Source organism: Trachurus japonicus, chromosome 14, assembly GCF_045865225.1.
Source record: "Trachurus japonicus isolate A0001 chromosome 14, Traja_1.0".
Lineage (NCBI taxonomy): Eukaryota > Metazoa > Chordata > Actinopteri > Carangiformes > Carangidae > Trachurus > Trachurus japonicus.
The window spans coordinates 3553353-3575159 of NC_140920.1; the positions used below are offsets into that span (position 1 = coordinate 3553353).

The 21807-nt window shown below is 40.3% G+C and overlaps 1 protein-coding gene across 3 annotated transcripts in view; it reads right to left on the bottom strand.

Moving 5' to 3' along the window:
* cblb (Cbl proto-oncogene B, E3 ubiquitin protein ligase) overlaps nucleotides 1–21807 on the bottom strand; it is a 68402-nt gene that overhangs the window by 15908 nt on the left and 30687 nt on the right. For all 3 annotated transcript variants that reach the window (XM_085797104.1, XM_085797106.1, XM_085797107.1), the window contains exons 7-12: nucleotides 16695–16832; nucleotides 15052–15139; nucleotides 13575–13706; nucleotides 5372–5572; nucleotides 3571–3765; nucleotides 1786–2154 (exon numbers count right to left, since the gene is read on the bottom strand). In XM_085797104.1, coding sequence (XP_085653230.1) covers nucleotides 1786–2154; nucleotides 3571–3765; nucleotides 5372–5572; nucleotides 13575–13706; nucleotides 15052–15139; nucleotides 16695–16832 — 1123 coding nt within the window. The remainder of the gene's footprint in view (nucleotides 1–1785; nucleotides 2155–3570; nucleotides 3766–5371; nucleotides 5573–13574; nucleotides 13707–15051; nucleotides 15140–16694; nucleotides 16833–21807) is intronic.

Genomic DNA, 21807 nt, shown 5'->3' on the forward strand with positions numbered 1-21807 from the left:
TCAAATGTTTCAGAACATCATTAAAAGCAGGGCACTGCTGCTCTGTTTAGCCGCGGTGTGGACCACAAAGCTCCATAGACAGGAAGCCACTTAAAATGCTAAAACATGCAGACGGATGCTACAAATCAGTAAAGTGCATCAGATCTACCTGGACGTCTCTCTGCAGCTGTTTGACTCTGTGGGATACGGTTCATTAGAATTCACTTTATTTCTTTAATGGATGAAACAGGCTTTGATGAAAGTGAAAGTTTCCTACAATGAGTTGATGAAAAAGGTCTGTGACAGTAAATTATACACAAAAAAAACTGCCTATGCATCTATGAATAATATTGCCCATACAATATATGACATATACTGTACATCCCTATAGTATATAGAATGATAGTACCATATATGTTATATACATTAATATCACATACATACATCCTCTAGATATGTGAAGAAATCTTTTTTTAAATGAAATAGCAGAGTAGCTTTGGGTTTTATGTAACATACAGTATGTCTAAATATAAGCACACATATTTATATGGGAGGGACATATATTATGTCCTATATCGAAACCAACATATGTGATAATATTAGTTTTGTGTATGAGGTCCAAAATATAAGCACCAGCAAACCCACATGATGGTGTAAACAGTAATCTAAACTTTTATGTGTAACTTTTCTAAATGAACAGATTTTTGCCCCAATAATCTTCTTTCCAAAGCAGAGCATCTTCATATACGATGTGTCTGTTAACTGATGTTGTGACTTAAGTGCTACTGTGATTTAAACTTCTAATTGAAATGCATTTACTAAGAGTGCAGAGGTCTGTTTGTGCCCAGTTGAGATGTGGTATCTTGCCTCTGGCGGTTGAAACGGGACGTTTCCATTCAATCCCAGAAGAGAATAGAAAGTGTCACCTGTGTGACCTGGAAAATGAAATACATTTTTTGTTTTACTGTCCTTTTTACCATGAATGTAGACATAAGCTCTTCCTTAAAATGACCCCGGACTGTCCTGATTTGTTTTCTATGTCTGATGACTGTAGACTAACATGGGCGCGCTTTATGTTGGATTGTGGATTGTGCTTTCTGAGGACTGTATATTCCTGATTAGTGTATGTGGTGATGTTCCTTTGTTTATTGTTCTTTATTTCTTTTGGTGTGTCTTGTAAGCCCATGAGGGCTGGGAACGTCTTTGGTGTATGACACCGTGAAAATAAAAATTAAAACTAAAAAAAACAAAACAAAAACTAAGACGTATTAGTTAGTGTTAGGATGTTTGCATGATGAACAGCTGGGACGAAGGAAATCTGCAGGTGAGGAAACGTCTAAGTGTCTAAGTGCAAGAATGCATAACTGATCCACCATCTCTTCTCTGAGCCTTCAGTGTCTGTACAGAAAAATCATCCAAAGCCAAAACGTTTCTTTTATTGCAGAGACAAACACAAAAGTCATCAAAATGCCGTCGCTACAGGGTCCCTTTAGCAAGGACAAGCTTAGGGAAAAAAATCCTTTATCACATCTGCCATCAACATCATCAATAATTCACTATGAAATCTTTTAATGTTCTTTTAAGGTTTTTATTCTGTTTTTACTTGTGTCATTCTGTATCTTGCTTGTGTCATTATATATGTCAGTATCTACTTGTTGTTTGTTTTATGTTATGCTAAACTGTGTTTTTATGTTTCTTTTATGCGCACATATGCACACGTTTAAGAAAAATGTCCACTGCTACAGTATGTGCAGGGGACAATAAAGGTTTTCTGAATGTGAATCTGAATCTGAAGTCTCATCCTACCTTGACACTCTCTGAGTTTCCCGCCGCCTCCACTCTGTGATGTAACCTCCCGAACGCTGCAGACGGGCAGCTGAGCGGTCGACCGTTCAGGTGGGAGGGGCCGGCCGGTCCCAGCTGCAGCTGGTGTTCTGCTCCGGTCCGGTGGACGTCGGCCAGGTGACCGTCTTTGCCGCACCACGACTCCATGTGGGGGTCGGACAGCGCGGCGGTGGAGGCGGACAGGGACGAGGAGCTGGGGAGCCAGGAGTGGCGCGACTCCGGCGGGATGGGAGGAGGACGCTCGGGGGGAGGAGGGGGAGGAGGGTCTCTCTGGGGGGGAGGAGGAGCCGGCAGAGGCTTGTCCTGCTTCCTGGACATCCCTGGTGACGACTAGAGAGGAGCAGAGAGCGTTCAAGACTTAAACTTTAAACTTTAATGTCCCCAAATGGAAATTCATGTTGCAGAAGGGCAAAAAACACAGAACATATCGAGCACATCCACACAAACTCTACACAACATTGAACAACATTGAATGGCAGTACCCCAGAGGGCAAACTGGGAGCTGTTCCATACAATCGAGGTAAAATAAATAAATAAATATGAGTGTATCATAACTGTTTAGTATTTGAATTAAGTTGGATAATGGCTTGTGTTATGAATGAGTTTTTCAGTCTATTTGATCTGGCTTTTGGCTATCTAAGTCTCCTGCCGGAGGGAAGGAGCTCGAACTCAGAGTGGAGTGGATGGTCAGGACACTGAATAATGTCCTGAGCCTTGGAAATGATCCTCCTGTGAGAGATTATGGACAGATCGGGTAATGTGACCCAGATGATTTTACTGGCTCCTTTGACAATATGTTCAAGCCTCTTTTTGTCTCCAAGTTTGAGACTGCCACACCAAGAGATGATGGCAAAGGTCAGGACCGATTCGACCATAGAATGATAAAAAACTGTCATCAGTTTACTGCACACCCCAAACCGGTTGAGCATCCGGAGGAAATGCAGTCGCTGCTGCGATTTTTTATACACAATGTCTGTGTTTTCATTAAAAGACAGCTTGTTGTCAACAACCACACCAAGGTACTTAAAGGTTGTGACACGCTCCACAGTGGAGGGTTAGATTTTCTTCTAAAATCTATGCACATGTCTTTAGTAGACCACATTGCAAATACTGTACCACATCTAGGGATGTCACAATTACTTGTTTTCACAGTTAATCACGGTATTAAACGCCACAATTAATTGATCATAAAGATTCCTAAATACCGTCACTTTCCGAAAAAAGACTATGTATGAACCGGCAGATGTTGCGCCAAAGTAAAGGTAAATGCACAGATACTGGTCCATTTATCTAACGTAGCATTGAATTGGTAGGAATTTAAATGCTAGAGTGTCATTTGTAATAAAAAAACACACAACACTCCTGGCAGATTCATAATTGGTCATATTTTAATAGATATTTAAAATATTTTATAATTAGTAATGTATATTTTAACTATATTTGATTTTACACATTAAAAATCTATTATCGTGACATCCCTAACCACATCATCTCCATGTTTCATCTCTTTACTGCATGATGTGTGTTTCTGTGTGGTCCAGGAAGATGAGCGAGCACTTTGTGGAAGCTAATGGGGGTCAAGTGCATCTCTACCAGAGGAAATGAACAACATGTGACCTAACATGATTTTTGAGAAATAAAATCCTTCATAAAAACATTCAGACATTTCTGCCTCAGAGCCATCACAGCAGGATATACTGTACAGGTAAACTGTTTCTTCTATTATGAGGGAAATAGCCGGCTGACCTTCGGGGAGCCGGTGGGGCTGGCGGACGGGGAGCGGATGGCGCCCTTCTGGATGAGGTCGAGGCGCGGCGGGACGGGGGGAAGGCCGAGGTGCTGGATGCAGTGGCCCGTGTCCGCCGCGTGGGCTTTCCTGTGCTGGCTGACGGGCGAGGAGCTGGGAGACACCATGGGCGAGTTCTGACGCTCCGCACAGTGCTGAGAGAGGAGAGAAAGTACACTCTTACTGTCTGGACTCGTTTCTAAAAAAGGGCAAAGGGTCAAATTCTGGACTTTAGCAAAATACACATATATATTCACTGTAAATTCACTTTTACACTTAAATTTAAACAATGAAAGATATATATGTTAAAACCAGATCCTAGATGACTGAGATTATTCTATGTTCAGAGGAGAAACAACGCACACCGTAGGTTTTAGAGGTGCTGGCGAACGGGCCGAAACGTTGTCTAATAAAACTCTCTGCAACTGGAGCTGAGTGTGCGGCGTTCCTCTTTTTCTTTCTGAGATAATTCTATAATCGAACATTGTGGTCTGAATGTCTAAAACACCACTGATCATCACTGATAACACTGAGCTGTATATATGTAAATGTAAATGTACAGAGTGTACTCTTCTGGTTTCTTTATCAGGTGTGAAAACAACAAGAATACAGAACATACAAACTTCCTTGCATCTGTTCTTTTTCCCACGAATACAATTTACAGTGTCATTCTTTTTTATTCTGCATTTTCTCTGATGAGTTTCCCCCCTACTGCACTTCAAATTTCAAATTATTTAACACCTGTGGTTACTCATTTATCATTACAATACAAATGATGTTGTTCACATTTTAATTGTAACTGGAGATACTGAAGATTTCAGCACAAAAAAAAGAAACATTTTAATTTCAATGAACAAAACATGAGATATCTTTTTTAAGAATGAATCATGGAGCAGAGACTACTCTGTCTCTGCTCCATGATTCATTCTTAAAAAAGATATCTCATAGCCTTGTGTCTGGCTGACATCAATCAATGTTCATCCTATATTTAACTCACTAATCCTTTTTCTGAATTAGTATTTTGTCATTAAAGGGATAGTTCAACATTTTGGCAAATTGGCCCATTGCCATAACCCTTATTCAGAATTTTAGCAGTAGGTTTGTTACCTTTAATTGTCTGTGCAAGCTATTTTTAGAACGGCGGAGCAGAGCCGTGAGCTGCTCAGAGCTACGCTACGGAGGCTCATGGGATTTCTTGGTTTCCCTCATCAAACTCATCAAATACACAATCCAACAACTCCAAAACGCTCTGGTGGACAAGTTGTGACCTGCACATTCACCACGCTATGAGATAATAACACAACGTTACCAGACAGAGTTGTTTTAGAGGGAAATACAGAGACTGCTTGATGAAAAACTCATATCAACTCGCATCAGCAGTTTTGCATGAATTTCCCTCTAAAACAACTCTGTCTGGTAACGTTGTGTTATTATCTCATAGCGTGGTGAATGTGCAGGTCACAACTTGTCCACCAGAGCGTTGTGGAGTTGTTGGATTGTGTATTTGATGAGTTTGATGAGGGAAACCAAGAAATCCCATGAGCCTCCGTAGCGTAGCTCTGAGCAGCTCGCCGCTCTGCTCCGCCGTTCTAAAAATAGCTTGCACCGACAATTAAAGGTAACGAACCTACTGCTATGACTATAGGGATTATGGCAATTGGCCAATTTGCCACAAATGTTGAACTATCCCTTTAAGTGTAACTCTAAGACCTAGAACAGGGAAGAGAAGTCAGATTTCTCCTCCTCCTCGTCACTCTTTACCTTCCTGATGTTGGCCAGTCCGTTCATGACCAGACAGTCCTCCCGGTCCTCGTCGTCGTCCAGCTCCAGCATGTGGCAGCTGTGCTGGTCCAGGAAGAAGCACTTGTTGCCCTCGTTCCGCGGGTCGAAGGGATCCACGATGATCGGCTCGGTGCCTTTGATCTCGCAGCGACAGAACGGACAACCCTGACCGTCCGACTCCTGGAACGTATCAGAGAAAGTGAAACAGAGTCATTCATCTGAGCAACACACACACACACACACACACAGGCAGAGATGGACAGAGTACTCGACCCCAGTACTTGAGTAAGAGTGCAAATACTACTAGTCAAAATTTACTCCGTTACAAGTAAAAGTAGCTCAGTCGACATGTTACTCGAGTAAGAGTAAAAAAGTACTTGCTTTTAAAGGTACTTAAGTATCCAAAAGTACATGCTTTTAAATTTACTTTAAAGGGACAACGAGGAGTTTCTATTTGGTTATAAAAAAGTCTCACGTTAATGTGGATGAATCTACGTTACCACTTGTTAATGGGCCCATTTTCGATAAATATATGGTTTTGTCTCTATCGTTATTTTGTTATTATTAGTGGTGGTGGAAATGCTGGGCGAGCCGACCAGCGTTTCTTTACTTTTGGTTTTGTGGCGAGTCATGAGAATAACCGAATCACCGTTTATGGTCGGAACTATGACGGTATGTGATCGTCTTTGAACCTCTGACTTTAATTCTTGATGAATGAAAACATGAGTCTGTCTTGCGCCGGTCAAAGAATTTCACGGTGCGCAGAGGCGCATAAATGTAGTGTGAAAACACTTCGCTTTTCCAAAACTCCTCGTTGTCCCTTTAAGTAAAAGTAAGAGTAAGAGTAAATTTCTTATTTTTCACATCAATGAATTACTATAGTTTTTTCTAAATGAATTTAAGGAGCTTTTAACTCTTGTTTCTGAGAATGAACTCTTTGAAAGCAGCTGCACTGATGTGCTGCTTTTAGGGGTTAGGGTTTCCTCCTTTGACAAACACAGCTTGTGTCCAGTAGGATTTTAGAAAAAAAAAAGAAAAAAAAGAGCAGACCTGAAAGTAACGAGTACTTTTCAGCCTTCCTAGAAATTAAAGGACAATTCTGGGCAAATTCAACTCGGGGGTGTCAGATGGCTACTCAAACATGCGTTGAGAAGTTTTTTTTACTTGAAGCAAGTCAAGAGTTGATATTCCTGTGTTTATGACACAAACGGTAGCTTTCCCACTGCACCTGAACACACCGAGCGCGGCAACTTGGGTCTCGCACGAGACTCTGGGAGACTTTGAATTAGATCTAGTTTTACAAACATGTTGGCTTGCTTGAACTAAATAAACTTCTCGGTGCATGTTTGAGTCGCCATCTGACGCTGTCTGTGGCTTTGAGGGATGTAAACAGCCTAAGCAGCAGAACTTACATCCGCTCCCATTCATTTCTGCCGTGGCGATGCGGGGACAGACAAATCTTCAAGTTCCTTCTTTTAGACCTAAAATGTTAGGAACATACAGCCCCGAGGTGAATTGTCCTTTAACTCGAGTAAAAGTAAAAATATTTGTCTTGGAAATGTATTCAAGTAAATAGTCAAGTAAAGTACAAATCCTCTGGATAGTGCAGAAGTAAGTGGTCCGGTCGTTTTCGCTAATGCTGCGTTCCAGGCAGGCTTTTGAAATCGTAAATTACAGCTTCAAGTCACAACTTACGACTTTGTAGCGTTCCAGGCAACCCACTCGTGTTTTTCCGACCTGTTTTACCGGTGAAAGTCACTATAACGGCCACTCATAACTTCTGACCGGTGAACTCGTACCAGATCGAACTGGTACCACTTCACCGTCGGAAAAATACGAGTTTCCTTGAACGCACCATAACAGTCCTCATCGCTACGTCGCCACATTCACGGCGTTCCTTGGCTGCACACACAGCCCTGCATGCCGTTCTCTCTCCTCATTGGATAAAAACTGTAGGATACGAGAAATGTTTTCTCCTCGACTCAGAGCAGAGCAGAGGGACTGACAGACCCGTGTTTCAGACCAAACACTCTATGTAAGTGATTGCTGTCGGAAGATATAACTATTTAAGACTTATATTAACACAAACATATCACTTACTTCTGCTTTAAGTACAGTACTCAAGTAAATTTACTCCGGTGTTACTCAGGTGTGGCAATCACATCTGTAACCACATAATCTCCTGCATCCAGTGACCTGAGCAGAGTTTTGTTGGTGTAATGTTTCGGCAAAACACACAAAGAGGCGGCGGCCTGTCGAGCACGACACACAGCTGCGTTACACATGGTTAAGGTTAAGCACTTGACTACAACCCCTATATCTTTCTCTCTTTCTCTCTCTCTCTCACTCTTCCCGTCATTCATGAAAGGACTCTGCCATGGTCGAGTGGACGCATGATTGTGTAGCTCCCTCTCCGGGGAAAAAAACGCTCTGCAAACTTCACAAAATTCACCGGCCACATGTAGATATTCCACATGGCAGACCCTGTCAAACCGAGGTCGTAAATAAGATAATAAAGAGGTTTTGGTTTCCAGAGCGTCCCCCCTCTCCACTGACTCAGCGGCTACAATCAAAGGCAGACAATGTTTACGGAGAACAAAGCTGCAGTTGTGGCAGCCATATGGTTGGGGACTTAGCGGGGGGGGGGGGGACCCACCAAAGGCATGTTTGAAACTTAATCCTAATTAGAGTGGGTGGAGAAGGGAAGGAGTGGGAGGTTAAAAGGAAAGGAGCTCAGAGGGAAGAGGAGGAGGAGGAGGAGATGGTGTGATGACCACAGAGGAGACCGGAGAGCGCTGAGCAACAGACACGACTGACAGAGTGAAATAAAACTGCAGCCGAGGGTCCTGTGTGTGTCTGGCCACCTGATGATTAAAGGGATAGTTCACCCAAAATTCTAATTTCATTCATTATCTACATACTCACCCTCATGTCGACTAAGAGCTGTGAGAATTGGGTCCGCACAGCAGTATTTGTCCATATAATGGTGAATTTGTGAATGGATACCAACTTTCTTCGTCCAAAAAGAAACACCAAAAAACATCCAAATACCTCCATGCTGCTCGTCTGTAATGTCCCTCTTGTATTGAAGCCCCAACATGAGAAATTGTTCCGAAGAAAATTAAATAAGTCTATGTTTTAAGCTTGTTTGCAGCGGAAGCTCCCAGTGTCTCAGTTCACTGCTCTTCCTTTGTCAGTCGGAACAATTTCTCATATCAGGGCTTCAATACAAGAGGGACATTACAGACGAGCAGCATGGAGGTATTTGGATGTTTTTTGGTGTGTCTTTTTGGACGAAGAAAGTTGGTATCCATTCACAACCATTAAATGGACAAATACTGCTGCGCCGAGACCCCCCGTAACTCAGAGAAGGCACGGAGGACTCTGAAAATTCTCACAGCTCTTAGTCGACATGAGGGTGAGTAGATAATGAGTGAAATTTGAATTTTGGGTGAACTATCCCTTTAACTCAGCTCCATCTCCTGAGAGAATATATCTGTATCTGTATCTTTTAGCTGCTAAAAGCTCCACAGAGTTTGTTTTTTTTTACACTGGGAGCAGCAGCCACCGTGGCAACAAGACTCAACCAGAACTGTGAAACCCAGCTGTCACTATGAGTCACCGCTTTCACACTACACTAAGTCGATTCATCCATCATCGATATAAATGTCATTATTCTAACCTTTATATGTGCACATGAAGAATCACCAAACTTAATGCTTTGTGGAAACAATTCTTGATACTTCTTTCTGTAACACTTTAGATTAGGGAACACATATTCACCATTAACTAGGTGCTTATCAATATGCATATAAGTAGCTTACTAGCTCCTTATTAGTAATTATTAAGCACGTATTAACACCTTATTCTACATAGCCTTGTTCTACCTAGAAATTAAGATTTTTCCTGATATTAACTCCTAATTATGGCTTATTCATTGTAAATTAATGCATTAATGCTATACTAATACAGAGTGATAAAGGAAGAATTACTGTTCTTGTGTTACTGCCCCTGTACAAGGCCCAATGACCCACTGGTTATTCACATCATTATTCAGAAACAACAATGCATTCATTTACAATGAATAAGCCATAATTAGGAGTTAATATCAGGAAAAATCGTAATTCATGGTGTACACTGCAAAAACTCAAAATCTTTCCAAGAATATTTGTCTTATTTCTTGTCAAAATGTCTAATTTCTAGTCAAAACTAATCTCTTTCCACTTAAAATAAGACTGATCACCTAAAAATTAGGTAAATTTAGTGAAAGCAAGTTTTTTGTGCTTGTAAGAAAGAAAAACTTGCTCCACTATCAGATTTTTCTACTTATTTCAAGTTAAAATATGCTTGAAAGAATTAAAAAAAAAAAAAAAAAAAAAGTGTCTAAAAACAAGCTACTTTTTAATGTGATGAGTCTTATTTTAAGTAGAATTAGATTTGTTTGGACTAGGAATTACATTTTGACTAGAAATAAGACAAATATTCCTGGTAAGGTGTTGAGTTTTTGCAGTGTAATAGAGGTAGCATAAGGCTATGCAGAATAAGGTGTTAATACGTGCTTAATAATTACTAATAAGGAGCTAGTAAGCTACTTATATGCTTATTAATAAGCATCTAGTTAATGGTGAATATGTGTTCCCTAATCTAAAGTGTTACCCAAACCATATATGTACAGTGCATCACATGAAGCCTACGTACTCTCTCTCGGGTAAAAATGAGACACAGGAAAGCCTGTGTGACTCATTTCTCTTCCCTCGCTGCTGCATTGATTCAGGATAAAACTAATAGCCAGAACAGAACGAGGGAACCCTCTCTCTCTCTCATCATGTGCCCCCATTCTCTGTGGAGATCAAACATGGTCAATAAAAAAAAAGCAAACAGGATGTGGAAGCACACAGATCATCATCGGCCCACTCCCCAATGAGTGACTGAGTGAGTGTATATCTGTTCCACCCCTGCTGACTAATAACACAGAGCGAGAGGAAAGTCAGGGAACCACCACTGAGTCAATGACCTGAGTGAGGGTTCCCCCGCCACGCTCTGACTCACCGTGTCTCTAATGTGGAGGAAAATACTTCATTACTGGAATACTACAGAGCCCTAGATTCATAAACATATTACATATATAAGTGTATATGTATGTGTATATATACTGTACTACATGCTGCATGCTGCTCTGACATAACGTACGTCAGTGAATGGGTGATGGAGCGTGTGTGGGGGAGGTGTGGTTACACTGAGTTGTCATAACAGGAAACGCTGTCACTGTGGCTGCTGCTGCTGCTGAGTTCTGCTGTTTACAGAGTTCAGGGACGCAGCTCTGGAAAGACTGTGTTCATCTGCTGTGAAGCTACGGCTGCAGAATGAAACCAAAGAAGAACAAGAAGAAGAACAAGAAGAAGCTTTCCAGCGTCGGAGCCATGAAAGAAAGAAAAAACGAAAACGAATGTGTGAGTGGCGTTGCTCTTCAAACCAGAGCAAACACCTTCGATTCAGTCAGTGGATCCTTCCTCACTGTGACTGCTGATCTGCTGCAAACATCCCAGAACATTTTTCATTTAGTTTTTTGAGTGTTTTCTGAGCAACATTAGCAAAAAGTTCGCTAAAATGCCACCGAGGACGACTTTTACCGCCAGTGCTCATCATGTGTGTATCATACTATCAATGAAAGAACATGACAATAAAACACAATGTGAATACATGTACTCTGCCCTACAAAGGCAAAGTGCAGTATCTGTAAAAATGCCAAACTGAGAAAAACAGCTTTTTGTGTTTTTCATTGTCAGGTTTAAGCATCAAATTATGAATAACTACCAAGTCTATAATTGATTAGATAAAGGTGGACTGAATTAAATGTATTCTGTAGTGTGTCTTTCTGACCAATGTTGACCGTTTTATGGCAGATACTGCACTTTGGCTTGGTATTAGCTACAGATACTGCACTTTGGCTTGGTTTCAGAGTGCTTTTTTGGATGGACAGAAAAATAAGAAGCCCAATAACTAATAAAAAAAAACCTAATAAACTAATTTTAGCAGTACCAATATCAAATTCTACCAGATTGAAGAGAATATGCCTTTACACTTTTGATTGGTCAAAAAAAAAAAGAATTGGAAAAAATGCAGATACTGCACTTTGCCTTCTTGGGCAGTACTGTAGTGGTATAAAGTGTATTTCAGTGTTTGTTCATTCTGACTTTGACGCTGCTGGCTAAGATGACTCAAACCAAACACTCATGATAAATGGAAACTATTATATTGCTGAATGACTGACTGACTGAAAAAAAGAAAGAGAAAAAAAAAAATGTTCTCAACTTTGTGTATAAAACCTGCATTCACTTCACAGCCCGGTGAATCATTTTCCAGGTCCTCCCTCACAAAAGCTCCACTGCCAAAAACGCTGCAGCAGAAATTTGAATATTACTAATAATAAAATACACAAAATGTAATGAATGCAAGAAACTTGAAATTATTCCAGCGAGTGATGGGTTTCATTTGCAGAAAGCTGAATAATCACATACATATTCAGCACCGGCAGGAAGAAGATTCATAATGTTATTAAATGAGAGGCTAATATACGGTGTTTGATGGATGAAACCTCTCGGGGAGCCGGAGTCAGAACAGAATATCCTTGATACAGAAAGAATTGCGATTGCAGGACAGGTTTACAGTGTGGGCTCGTGTCCAGAGCTGCAGCATTGATATGTGTGTGTCACTGTCCGAGATCAATAGCATCAGGGTCAGTGCAGAACCGTGACTGGCTGCAACACAGATGTCCCGCAGAGAGGAGGAGGAAGAGGAGGTATGAAAGAAAGAAAGAGAGGTGGGAAGGGAAGAGAGGGGAGGAGGAGGAAGTCTCTGGACTCGATGCTAATGACTCATTAGGGGAAGGTAATTACAAACACACGTTTGCTGGCGCGGCCTCTGATACGAAGCTACAGCCGCACACGCAGGACTAAAAACAACTGAGCACGGTTGCAGAAACACTGGAAACATATACTATACTGTTTGCACACACACACACACGCTCGGTTTTCTCTTCCGCTATTGACTGATGTACATGAAAATCTGATTAGAACAGATCCAAGGACACAAGGGCAGGAAGTGAGGGAGGGAGAGAGGGAGGGAGGAGATTTTTCTTCAGCTTGTTGTGAAAGAACTTGCTTCTATAACTCAGGAGAGAAATTCAGTTTTCTCTCTCACTCATTAATCTTCAAACAAGATCTATTCCTACGCTAACACCCGACTGGACAGAAAACGGTGCAGAGAGACTGAGACGGTCTGTTCATAACCCACACGTCTATAGATATACAATATAGTATATATATCTGCCCTTTTTTTGGACCAATGAAAAGTGTGGCATATTCTCTTCAATCTGGTAGAATTTGATATTGGTACTGCTAAAATTTCCAGAGTTATTGGGCTTTTTATTTTGCTGTCCATCCAAAAAAGCACTGTGAAACCAAGGCAAAGTGCAGCATCTGTAGCTATTACCAAGCCCAAGTGCAGTATCTGCACCAAAACCAAGGCAAAGTGCCGTATCCGCAGCTATTATATAAAACTGCCAAAATTGGTTACAAAATATGCCATAAAATGGTTAAAATTGGTCAGAAAGACAAACTACAGAACAGAATACATTTAATTCAGTCCACCTTTATCTAATCAATTATAGACTTGGTAGTCCATAGTTATAGTTGTAGTTATAGTCTTTTTAATGGTTGTCTATTATCACTGTCTTTACATCTAGTATCACTGTCTTACATAACTTGTTGTATGTCACTGTACGTCACATTAACTGTCACTTTGTGGTATGTCATTGCTATATGTTAGGCCTACTGTCTCTATTCTTCTTTTCTCTTGTGTCACTGTTGTCATATGTGCTTTTATTGTCTATATTTTAATGTTATACACCCCCTTTCCCTTGCCCCTTAGGAGGTATTTCACCTCCTACCAGGCCATTGCCCTAATAAGAATGTATTCTTAGCAATTCTTGCCTGGTTAAATAAAGGTTTACTACTACTACTACTACTACTAGGTAGTTACTCATAATTTGATGCTTAAACCTGACAATGAAAAAACACAAAAAGCTGTTTTATACCGCACTTTGCCTTTGTAGGGCAGATAATGTTCATGTAATGTTAACAACAGTCGACTTTGTGCGTTGTGCGCCGTTGATCACGTTTACCTGCCAGGCCGTGAGACAGGAAGTGCACATCAGGTGACCGCAGGGTTCGATCTTGACGTCTTTGTCGTTCTCGGCGCAGATCTTACAGAGCTGGAAGGTGGAGCCCATTTCACAGTACAGCTCATACTGCTCCTGTTCAGACACAGAGAGCACACGGCCGCACACGTTAGTCACCCACTGACACACAAAACACATACAGACACACATAGACCTTTTCAGAGAGTATAAACAAAGACAGGTGTGGCTCATTAGAAAACGCTCTGCTACACTAAATGGAATGGAGCCTTAATTAGTATCCTTGGTAACACCTGTATTTGTTTATACTCTCTGAAAAGGTCTATAGTATTAGTACAATGAACAATACACAGTAGTACAGCCCTTTGGTGTTGAATTCAGTGATGCTTTCAGGGACCTCCCCTCTCTAAGTCAGAGGTTTTTGGTTTTGAGGGGGGGTTTTTCTGCTGATATTGTCGTTTTACGTTGTTGAAGGAAAACGTGCAAAGTAAGAATTTGATGCATGGTTTTAATAACTGTGTATATGACAATAAACCTCTTGAATCTGGAATAATTTCCAGACATTTCGAACTAGGATGTTGTCTACAAATGCTTTTATCTGTTCAGGCCAAGAGGAATTTGCTTAAAAAAGTAATGATTACCCTCTGTCACAAAGATATATACCATTTACTTCCAACATTTATTTACATTTATTTCCAAAAGTGGTCTATAAAACGTAACATGACTGATTATGAAATGAAAATAATTGTAATTTCTCTCTTTAATTTGTGCAAAGACGTTTTACACTAATAGTATATTGTCTTTTATATAATAATTCTCCTTCATTTTTCGTTCTTTTGAACTCAAATTAAACATAAAAATAACCAACAATCTGCCTGCCTTCAAAATAAAATTAAAATTAAATAAAAATAAATAATAATCAACTTGCCTTTGTTCTATTATTCATAACATGTAACATTCAGCTGTGTTGTTGTGCCCCAGGTTATTGTCTCACAGGCACACGCACCATTTTAGTTAATGGGTTTATGAAATGACTGGGAATATTTACTTATCATCTTCTAAATAAATTAGTAAATGTTTCCACGTACTGTACCCCCACTGAACTACAGGATGGACACCTAGCTGTGCTCTCATTGGCTGGTTTCTCAGCCTCACTGTAATAAATCAGTGCAGTGCAGAGCAGAGCAGTGGGGCAACTATGTGTCATTTAATAACACATTTCAATATAGTTGTTCTTGAGGTTTGAGATTTTGGAGTGGCTCTGAGTCACGTCTTTTTCATTTGAAATAACCCTCCCACACTTATTATATCATCCAGCAGTGGTCTGACACATATTTGATCCGGTTCAGTCAGTTCTCATTGAACACTTTCCACACTTAAATGTCATGGGGAAGACTGAGCCTCTGGCTTTGTGAGGCTAACAAATTCCGTGACCATGTTTTTAAGACGAACACAAACCCACTTGTGTCACTTTGATGTGATCATGAGGCGTCGGCTCGCATAAACCGGTGAGATCAGGATTGTAGCTGCGACCGTCCGGGAACAAGTAGCTGCAAATGAGAAAAAGAAAGAAAAACGATTATTTGAAGTCAAGTTTTATTCGTTATGTTCTTTAAAACTCCCCCTTGTCCCTTTAAAGTAAAGTAAAAATTATTTCTCTAACTGCACTATTTTTTCACATGTTCCATCTACTGTATGGTTTTGACATGTTACATAATGTTCTCCAACATACGTATATATACAGCTCTGGGTTTTCCATGGAGTTTTTCCTCAGTCGATGTGAGGGTCTAAGGGCAGAGGATGTTGTTGTGATGCCATGTAAAGCCCTTTGAGACAAACTGTTTGTAAAAACGGGCTATACTAATAAAATTGCCTTGCCTTGCCTTGCCTGGAAAAAATTCAGAGGCCACTTCAAAATGATCAGTTCCTCTGGTTTTACTATTCATAGCTATGTGTTTGAGTAAAATGAACACTTTTGTTTCATTTTATAACCTGCTTACAAAATTTCTCCCAAATTGGAAATAAAAATATTGTCATTTAGAGCATTTATTTATTTGCAGAAAATGGCAACAGGTCAAAATAACAAAAAAAATTCTGGTGTTTTCAGACCTGGTATAATGCAAAGAAAATCATTTTAAAATAACACAACACTACTTTTTAAACTTAGGAAGAGTTTAGAAATCAAAATTGGTGGAATAATCCTAATTTTTAATCGCAGCAGTGTTTTTTTTTAAATTTCTAATCTTTCTTCTTCCTCATTAAATATGATTTGTTTCAGGTGATCAGCTCAGTAGAGTGAGGTGCTTGTGTTGGAGTTCAATAGACACTGGAATCGATGGCTGCCACATGTAGAGATAAGGCTGAGTTATTAAGAACATGTTGGAGTAGTGGTCTCTTTATTTTTTCCAGCTATACGGCTCTCAAGCAGCAGCAGCAGTCGAAGCACAAGTGTCTGATTCTGGTTTATGACTGACACTAAATATCAGCTGTCAGCAGACGTTAAAAAAAAAAAAAAAAGTAAAATATGTCCATCAGCATTTTTTACTGAAGTCAGCAGAAACTCTTTTCTGCTTTAAGTCAATTTTAGAGATTAATTCAGCATTTACAAGGCTGGGGTGGGTACGACCTCCGTGACTCAGAGTTGATTAATGTGAATTTCGTTTCAGTTGGAGTTGGAGTCGCCCCCAACCCCCCCATGATCAAAAACAGAGGCGCTTCAAACGTTCCCGCCTCGGCCGGACTGACAGCCAAAGGAAGCAAGATGACACACGCCGAACGGCTGGAAGCATCTTTGTCAGATTATCAGGTATGAGAGGAACAGATGGTCGCACAAAACAACTTAAAGCACAAAAAAAAACATCCACCCTCTGACTGACACCAAAAAGAAAACATCTTGTTTCATCTCCCAGACAAGAGCTGCACTGTATCTTCAATGTTCAATCTTCTGTGCTCTGGTCTGCTGAGGGACATTGAAGCGACTCTCTCTGTGCACAGATCAGTCGGTGGATGGATCGACTCGGCTTATAAATATACAAACTGTGTGAGTTTAGAGAGGAAGAGCGTGTTTTTTTTTGTGTGCGTGAGGTGCATGTTACTTGTACGTACAAGCCCTCCCTGTAGCCGTCGATGAGAGCCTGGAACAGCGGTTTGTTGTTGGGGATGGTCTGCAGGATGTTGCCGTCGTTGGTCACGTAGCCGATGGCCCACTGGCCCAGCCGCGTGCAGCTCAGTCTGAAGATGTAGCTGTCAGAGAGAGAAAACAAGAAATACAAACGTTTTGAATAAAACCTTATTCACTTTGAATGATAAAAACTGTTGCATCTTTAAATACTGTATCTGCTTGTTAAAAGAATAGTTCACCCAAAATTGAAATTTCACTCATTATCTACTCCCCCTCATGTTGACTAAGGGCTGGAAGAAGTTTCAGAGTCCTCTGTGGCTTCTCTGAGTTACAGGGGGTCTCGGCGTAGCAGTGCATGTCCATATAACGGTTGCAAATGGATACCAACTGTCTTCGTAACAAAAAGACACACCAAAAAACATCCAAATACCTCCATGCTGCTCGTCTGTAATGTCCGTTTGTAGCGGAGGCTCCTCTTCCTGGTCCGTCCAATTTGGATGAACCAGGAAGAGAAGCTTCCGCTACAAACAAGCTTGATATATAGACTTATTTAATTTTTTTTGCGACAATTTCGCATTTCAGGGCTTCAATACAAGACGGACATTACATACGAGCAGCATGGAGGTATTTGGATGTTTTTTGGTGTGTCTTTTTGTTACGAAGACAGATGCTATCCATTTGCAACCGTTATATGGACATGCACTGCTACGCCGAGACCCCCTGTAACTCAGAGAAGCCACGGAGGACTCTGAAACTTCTCCCAGCCCTTAGTCCACATGAGGGTGAGTAGATAATGACTGCAATTTGAATTTTGGGTGAACTATCCCTTTAAATACTGTATCTGCTTGTTAACATATCATGTATAATAATATAATTGTATGCCCCTATGCTGATTATCATAATCTTATTGTTTTATAATAATGAAATTAATCCTTATTAATACTCTAATAATGATTTCAACCCTGAGTTATTATACAGTTGTTTTATTCACACATGCACCAAACAGCTGTTTAATATTCGGCCTGGGAACTGACATCATCTGGGATTATTATTTGCTGACTGCTCAGTTGATGTTTACGTTTCCTGTTTTCACTCAAAGTACTCAACATACAGTCACATAAACCCGCGTCTTAGCACTGATCCTAAGAAATATATGCAAAGTGTCAAAGCACTTCACATAACTTGGTGTGTTGCTAAAAAGGTTTTTGCTCAGCTTTAGTGTCCAGATGCAGACGAGTCGACAGATAGATAGATAGATAGATAGATAGATAGATAGATAGATAGATAGATAGATAGATAGATAGATAGATAGATAGATAGATAGATAGATAGATAGATAGATAGATAGATAGATAGATGACATGAGTGATCACTGTAGTGTAGAGCAGAACATTTTTTTTTTCTACTTTTGACTTGTATGCATAAATGAATGAATTTTTATTTTCATGTCATGCCACCACTATGGTTCATCCCATATGGGATTACAAGACACATTTAATGACAAATACAAAAAAAAAGACTAGACAGTCCTTCCAGGTGTGACACATAAATAAACAATTTCAGATTACTTTCAGTACTCAACTATATATCGCTCTTCGTCTCATTGCCCAAGTCTTTTCAAGAAGTAAAGAAAATGCAAATATATTCAACTGAAAAAGATGTTTTCGCTTCTCAGCATCGAGCGTCTAACCACACAAATTCACACTTACAGAGTCATAGAAAGGACAGCAGAACACAAAATGAATTTCATTCTTGTATGTATAAAACATAGAACAGTGCTGCTGTGTCTTTCTTTCAAGTCCAAGGGATTTCCTTTTGGATTCAGAGCTGAATACAAAGGAAACAGCTCAGCTCAAGGTAAGAATCTAAACATTAGCAGTGAGAAAGAAAGAAAGAAAGAGACGGGGACTGTAGATGCAGCTGTAGTGGGTTTAGAGCAGAGTCAAGGGAATGGATCGAGCCCTGACCACAGACCGATCCACTGCAGCTCTGGCTGAGCTGAGGTCAGTTATGATCAATACATTGTGGGATGGATCATGGATGACTTTTCACCACTCTGTAACATCTGGCCTATCCCAGGTGCTTGAACAGAAGTGTGTGTGTCTGTGTGTGTGTGTGTGTGTGTGTGTGTGTGTGTGTGTTTGAGTGAGCGTCTGAGTGAGTTGAAATAGAAACATGTAGCAGCTCATCTGATATGACTTGTCCTCGCCCACACAGCTGTGTGTGTGTGTGTGTGTGTGTGTCCGTGTGTTTGTTCCAGTGTCGGTTCATAACAATGGTATTTTGCATGATTCACTACTCGGGGATCAGAGCCCCCATACATTAGCATAATTAGACCCCGGCTAACCCCCCCGTCGTCCTCCTCACTCCCTCACCCGCCCGCTCGTCCGCTCACTTCCACACAGACGCACATTTCCTGTCCTGTCATTATCCGCTCTGCTCGACCGTGTTGGCTACACCAGACCGGCTAATCACAGAGCGTACGCAGCTCTCCGTCCGCTCAAAGCTGTGGAGGCTGCTCGCAATAAATTAGCAGTGTTGCTATAGGTATTTTCTCAAGCTACACCCCAACTCCCCCACCACCCAACTCCACTCCACTCCACCCCAAACCTGACCAGGAACTCTCCACATGAAAGTTGTTTTTAAGTGTATAAACGGACTGGCCCCACAAGCAATGTCTCAGATTTTTATTAAGACAGACAACTGTAAGACAATGACAAGGAGCATAACCAAGCAAAACTGTAAAATTCGAAGATGCAGGACAACATTTGGCCGATCATCCCTCTCAGTGCAAGGTAGATCACACCTATGGAATTCTTCACCATCAGACATTATATCCCAAACAGAACTAAAGAGGTTTAGTGTTAAAGTTAAACACTGGCTCAAGCAGCAGCAGAAATGTGAACATTAATCTCTCAAGTCATTGTCAATACAACACTTTACTAATGTTTAATGTTAAATTTAATGTGTGTAATTGTTTAATCTGAATTTTGCAACTGTGTTTATTTATTCATGGTACCTATTCACTGTATTATCCACTGTATTTGTATCATTGCATTTATTGTATTCAGTATATTTGATCCTATTCTAAAGCCTGACCAGGGACAAAGACTGCAAATTAGCTGAAGCTAAACGTCTTGTATGCATCACATTTTCCATTTTCTATGGCAATGTTGTATGTATTGTCCCTGTTAAATAAACATTCAAATAAATAAATGGGGGGAACAAACCATCGTGTTTGGCACCACACCAAAAAGTGTTGTCTCATTTAATGTTCTGTATCTATGTCACCTTTTTTTCTGGTTTTGCTCCTTATCACATTTATCTCACTCCATTTACTTGCTTGCTGTGTTGCTGTGTCATGTCTTTCCTGTCTTGTGCTATGTCATGTCTTTATGTTTGCTTAATGTTTGTCACTGGTATTGCACACACAATTTTTTTTATAAAATTTATAAATTAAAGTGTTTATTTATCAACCTAGTTTATCTAGAGTCATAATAAATATGAACTTTGTCAAACGTCAAATTTTGGCCTAATTGTTGTGTGTAGTCTTCAGTAATGGCTTAAGTGGCTTTTCTGAGTCCAGAGTGACCTTTGACCTTTGACCTTTGACATAAATCTAATCAGATCGTTCAATAATCAGATCAGATCTTCGGTCCAAGTGAATGTTTTCTTGACATTTTGCCACTGCAACACTGACCTTTGACTTTTTGTTCACAGATTATAGAATATTAAAGATGTTATTAAGATATCGTACCCACAAGAATGGGATGGATTTGAGAATGGAGTGGAAAAGAAGAGACAGGAATTGAGCCAGAGTCGGTGTACTTGCTTCCACTCTACTCTGAAGTTGTATAAAACATTTCTCTGTAGTTTTTTTTGTTGTTTAATTGATCTAAACCTGAAGGATTCCCTTCACTTTCTCTTTCAGTCTTGGGATCATTTACTCTCTACTCCGGTCTTAAGGTCTGAAACAAAGATACGACACGTTTTATGAATATATACAACAGTAATAAGGAGCTTTGGAGGGGTTGTTCAGATTGCAGCTCAGAGGTGTGACAGTAAAGCATGACATGTTTATGACTCATATAATCCCAAATGAAAATTCATAAACAGCCTTTATTCTGACTGATAGCCGTTTCCTTTGAGCCCGCTGCTCTCAGCCGGTTGGTTACGCTGATCAACGCTGTAAATATTCATGAGACTGAGGAGATCAATGGTTGGATCCGTGAAAATTGGATCCTGAAAGAGCTCGTTGACTTTCAGACCTGGCTGTGCGTCAGCTCGCAGATAACAACAACAACAACAACAACAACAACAGAGGAGCTGCAGGTGACTGTCGGCAGACGTTCAGATAAGTCGAGGGAGAACAAATCATCAACAGAAAGTTATTACAGGACAAACTCATTTTGTTATGAACTTCCTGGATGAAAACCTCATTTCTTTATCAGCTTCTTAGCAATAAAGTCCATGAACATTTTATGATCGAATGAAGTTAGATGAGATATTTCTCTCATAGCACCGATCTGAATTTATCAATGTGAGAATCAAATCATAATCAGGGCCCAGTTGTTCAAAATGAGTAGGGCAGGCAAAGAGTGGAATACAATACAGTACCACCAAACATAAGAGAGTCCATTTCATACGGTCCATTTAAAGCCAATCTAAAGAAATGGTTCATAGAAAACCAAATTTGTCAACACTAGTCCCTGAATCCCCTGTAGTACATGGCTTAATTAATTAATTAATTGTAATTTGACACGTACTTGTTGTTCTTGTTGTTGATATGAATATTCCCCTGTCTGAATGGGGGATGTATACATGACTGTGTGGTTGAGGGGTAAAGGGAGTAAAAATTATCCAGATTTTGAAATCCCTTTTTTTGCTATCCAGGATCACGTAATCCGTCTTCTTACTTTTATCCCAGTTGTTCAAAGCAAAGTTGGATTGGATCAGTCTGATCCTCATCCAACTTTTCAAGATTACCACATCCGGATAACGAGTGCTCTAAATGTGTACCACGCTGAAGGCTACGGGTAGATAAACATCAGGTAGAACAGCAGCATGGGGTCACTCAAAGTGTGTTTATTTTAAAAT